The sequence below is a fragment of the Lepeophtheirus salmonis genome, chromosome 8 (assembly GCF_016086655.4).
Source record: "Lepeophtheirus salmonis chromosome 8, UVic_Lsal_1.4, whole genome shotgun sequence".
In the NCBI taxonomy this organism is placed as follows: domain Eukaryota; kingdom Metazoa; phylum Arthropoda; class Copepoda; order Siphonostomatoida; family Caligidae; genus Lepeophtheirus; species Lepeophtheirus salmonis.
Window position 1 is genome coordinate 7786147 of NC_052138.2, and position 4861 is coordinate 7791007.

Consider the following 4861-nt stretch of genomic DNA (forward strand, 5'->3'; position numbering starts at 1 on the left):
GTGATTACTCATTAATCACAGAAAGCCAGAATTCGTCAAGTAATATTGAATCAAATTCGGTTTTTAGTATTAATACAAAGTTCAATAAGCGCATATTCATATAAGACTACCGATGATTAGCTGAGGTGGTAAAAGGTGCGTATCAAGTTATGTTTCGGTGAGGCATTATCTTTGGGAAATACTTTTTAAAATGATCCAGATGAAACTTATAAAAAACATATCTGATTCATCATTATAAGTTTTGATGTTACTCAAAATAATGTCAATTTCAATTATTTTCTTTTTTGGAAATCATGGTGTAAACCTCCGTTGTGTCCTGCGACACTACAGGTGCCGTGACCTCTCATTTAGGAACTATTGCTGTAATCAACATCTTTTACGGTTAATTAAGCATATGAATCTGTAAAGGAAAGGGTGAATCTTACTACAAATTAATGGATAAACATCATTTTTTACTAGAAATGGGTTAATGAAAACCTCTTACATTATTTAATTTTATCTTTTTTTTCTTCATGTGAGAGTAAATCATGCCTACGGTACAACGACATTGACGGTGGTATATGGTACGGTACATAATCCAAATTTATTTTCTAATTGGTGGTTTTAATAAATAAAGTGTATAATTATGTTGTTTTCTTAATATTTAATCATATATATTGTTTTGTATTCTTCATCCATAATAAAAACTTTTAAATATCAGTTACTTACAAGAGAACCACAAAGTTATTCAAGATTATTCAAAGAATTAAAAGCCAAGACAAACCAAATTTCTTTTTTATATTCACAAGGAAATAACGAATTTTTATTAATCAGAGCAATAAAAACTCAAGAGCTAAATTGAAATAAGTTTGATGTTATAAAATATTGAGTCAACCACTTCTTTGGCAATATTTATTTTCGACGGCAAAACGCACGTTCCTCATTATCCAACGTAGGAAAGCGTCTGTACTTCCCAAAAAAACTTGCCTCTAGATTGAAATCACGTTACTACTTTTACAGCCTGATCGCCACACATAGAAAGGAATTTATGTCGTAGCACCCTGTAAATATATGCAAATATTCAGCGACCTTTCTTTTCTAGTTTATGATGGTTAATATTTGCAGGTTGAAAAGTATAAACTTTTATGTTAAAGAAAATGGAACACTAAATATAAATATTTGCTGCTCAAATTAGTTTATTTCAAAAGTTTAAAATGATTTATATAAACAAATTGTTAGTATTTTTATATATAGTATAAAATTAATTGATTCTAACACACTTTTATTCTCCATCATGATACTTAACAGCAATTAAAATAGACTAAACTTTATGAAGTTTTGAACCCAGATTGAAATGTGGTATTAGTTGTTTTTTGACCAGATTCAGATTTTTCAGACAAAGGCCATTACGTTTTTTGGTGGGATAAGCTATTTTGATTCAAAGCTATTTAAGCCTTTGTTATTGAAGATGGAGATAAATGGTAAAAATGCCAAATATTTATCAACGTATTTCTATTATGTTGTTTTCATGTAGAGGATTTGAGTTATCTTTGTTTCAATAAGAAAATTAACGTCCTAGTTTCAAAAACTCATAGCTCCAAGGAGAATGAATAAAAAAACAGTAAAAATACTTTATCTGACGGGTGAAAATTTCGATTGAAGATTCTTTTTCAGACACCATCTATATTTTTATAAAATTTGGGATAAAGTCATCACAAGAGTTCAATGCTATAACTTTTTTTTTCGGAGAATTGAAACAAGAAAAGTCCCTTAATGTATTCAAGAGCTAAAAGTGGGAGGATCATAGTGGTATAATCCAGAAAACATGAAAGATCAAAGTAAATCTATCTTTTGAATGGAATCAAGGATCTTTGTGTGTCAAAAAGAATCTTTGTGTGTTAAAAAGACAACAAACTTACTCTCCTATCTAAAACTAACATTCGCATGACTAAATTAAAAAAAAAAGTGGGATTTTTATTAATCATGAAAAGACAGATCAAAATCAATTTATGATTTGTTGAAATACTATATTTAGCATTATTTTTTTATCCAATAGATCGTCCTTTACAAGCAATAATCTCTTCCACACACCGGTGAACAAAATGGCAGCTCTTGACGTGAAGACCATGTCCATGACGTACCACGCTGTGTTGATGGCAGCTTGGAGATCATCCAAATTTGGAGGATATGTGACTCGAATATTTTCTTAAAGAATTAAAACAAAAAAATTATTACGTAAGTTCAAGAGGAGCAGAATAAATATGATATTTTTAATATTAACATTAACAACATTAGTTTGTGTTGTCAACACAATAAAGTTTGTTATTATTATAGTTAACCCGTTATAATTCAATTTATCATGAAAACCTTTAATGAATTTAAGAACCAAAATGTAATATTTTGTATTCATGAGGTTGAGTGTGATAAACAAAATAACTATTCATACTACATGAGTGGCAACTTGTATACTTTAATTGAAAAAGAAAAAGGAAATAAGAAAACTAAAGGACCAACTTAAAAGTGAACACATTAATCAAATGCACTAAATCTTGATTAAAAGTAGACAAATTTACGAAATATTTCAAAAAAATACATTTTTAGAAAAACACAAAATTGCATTTATTTTGAAAAATGTTAAGGCATACAAAAAAGTTAGTTAACAAATTTAAAGTAATTTTATACAATTTGGGGTATACAGAACCCCAAAGGAAAAGTGATTTTCATAATAGAAATGGTATTTTTATTTTTTGTTTAAAGAATAATAATTAGTAAATAATGTTATTTTAATTCCCTAAGGCATTCATTACACGATTTCCATAATTCAATTTCGTATTTCATTTAATTACTTTTCTAATAATAGAAAAAAAAATCGACTGTCGTAAAATAAGAAGTTATTTGCTATGCAGTGAGAATTCCTTGTATAATCCATGAATTACTTAACATCTCCTTAAACTATTCACTTTTAAAATCAAACAACCATTTTATTATAACCCTTACGATTCTTATCAAATGAATTATTTTATTTCATTGTTTAGGTGTAACATGAATTACTTTATTTGTAAATGTAAAGCTATCTATAGAAGAAAGCAGGTTCATCAATAAAAGATAAATATGATGAACAAGGAAGGAACTGACGGTATAATATGACTATAACTATGCAGGGGCGTCTCCAGCATTATATTTAGGGGGGCTTTGTAATTGGAAAACATTTTGAGAAAAAATGAATATTGAATTTTCTAGTAACAAGCAAAAAAATCCTTAATTTGGGGGATTTGCTAGAGCCATCTAGCCCACCAACAGCGGATGCCCCTGTTATGTCATGGATACTCCTCAAGAAATGCTTTCTTTTGACGAGATTTAAACAGAGCTTCTTATCTTCCATATTCACAAATAATGGAGATATGGGAATAGAAGTTAGATATAAAAAATATATGATACATTCTAATTAAAAAATTTATTTCCCCAACTCCACATACAACAAGTTTTAATTGATAAATTGTATCTATGCCTGCAATCAACAGCTGGTTCAATTTGATTTCCAACCCTTCACTCTAGTAGTCCTTTTTTGATTGACTAAGATATATTAATTGGTACTGATCAAATAACTAATCAAGCTGTCTATATAGTTAGATTTTATAACTTTATTCAAATAAATAAGGCAATATCATATAAATTTTTAAGAGTGATAGACAGGAGCTGGCTTGTAGACAGGGGCAGGCTTGTAAGGAGCTGGAGCAGCATGGTAGACGGGAGCGGGCTTGTAAGGAGCTGGAGCAGGGTGATATGGCTCGTATTTAGCCTCTCCGGAGTAGGTAACGTCAGCAACATAGCCAGAGTAAGCATCAGCAACGTTGTAGGATACAGTTTGGATGCGACCGTCGGGAAGGGCAACAGAGTACTTTCCGTTGGTTGAGTATCCATCACGGGCCTCATCAGCTCCAAAGTTGAGTCCAGCATATTCATCACTGACAGCGTATTGGTATTGGTAGGCTGCGGGTTCTTCCTTGTAGGTAGGAGCTGCGTGGTATGGTGCCGGTGCTGGGTGGTATGGAGCAGGGGCTGGGTGGTATGGAGCTGGTCTGTAGGGGTCAGCAGGAGCAGACATGGTAACAGCCAAAAGAGCAGATACGACGACAAAAGACTGTAAAAAAGGAGAAGGTTAATTCACGATCCACATTTGAGGATTTGATTTGCATTCGTTACTTACCTTCATGTTGATTGAATTGTAGTTATAAAACTAATGTCTTTATTCTTGATACTATGAGTATTTATACGCATTCAAAAAAGAAGAAGAACTCCATTCACGCAGACCCTGTCTAAATATTTATTATTATTGTTGGGCGTGGATTGCAATAGAGCATCACTAAGGTCTTTTCGTCGACAGTACATATGTAGAAGATAAAATCATTAGGATATTTTCATTCACATTCTTCGATGTAACAAATTTTAAAAAACACAATATTTGATAAAGTAATCAGAGTGTTTGTAAATTCATTTAATAATTTTACGTGGAATTATCCTAACATTCAATAAGTATTGAGCTTTGAGTTAATGCTAAATATTTTTAAGAGAAGATTGATTGTAAAGTTAATTAGTTTGCAGAACAAAATGGATCCAAAGTAGAATTTGAGCTTCATCATCCAAGTTAGAAAACTTTTGTTTTGAAAATATGAATGTATCTAACAATGATTTAACATTATATATATTCCAGAAGTGGTTCTTAAAATTCAAATATGTAATACTATATCAGGTATGGACAATTATTTTTTCGTTGAGGGCACCTAAAAAAACATTTTTGAGGACCGGTTCAAGTACAACCAATGTACTGTATACACACATATAACATTTTTTGACAAGATTATAAAATTCGTCTATATTATAA

At 30.8% G+C, this 4861-nt stretch overlaps 1 protein-coding gene across 1 annotated transcript; it reads right to left on the reverse strand.

Annotated features, from left to right (window-relative positions):
* Window positions 1-3418: 3418 nt before the first annotated feature.
* LOC121123355 (cuticle protein 19.8-like) lies at window positions 3419-4149 on the reverse strand. Its single transcript, XM_040718469.2, has one exon. It carries the CDS (start codon window positions 4082-4084, stop codon window positions 3656-3658), a length of 429 nt encoding a protein of 142 aa, XP_040574403.2. The 5' UTR covers window positions 4085-4149; the 3' UTR covers window positions 3419-3655.
* Between the last annotated feature and the right edge of the window lie 712 nt (window positions 4150-4861).

Bases quoted from the DNA above. Each gene is read 5' to 3' on its own strand.
- LOC121123355 (XM_040718469.2), bottom strand. From the start codon at position 4,084: ATGTCTGCTCCTGCTGACCCCTACAGACCAGCTCCATACCACCCAGCC.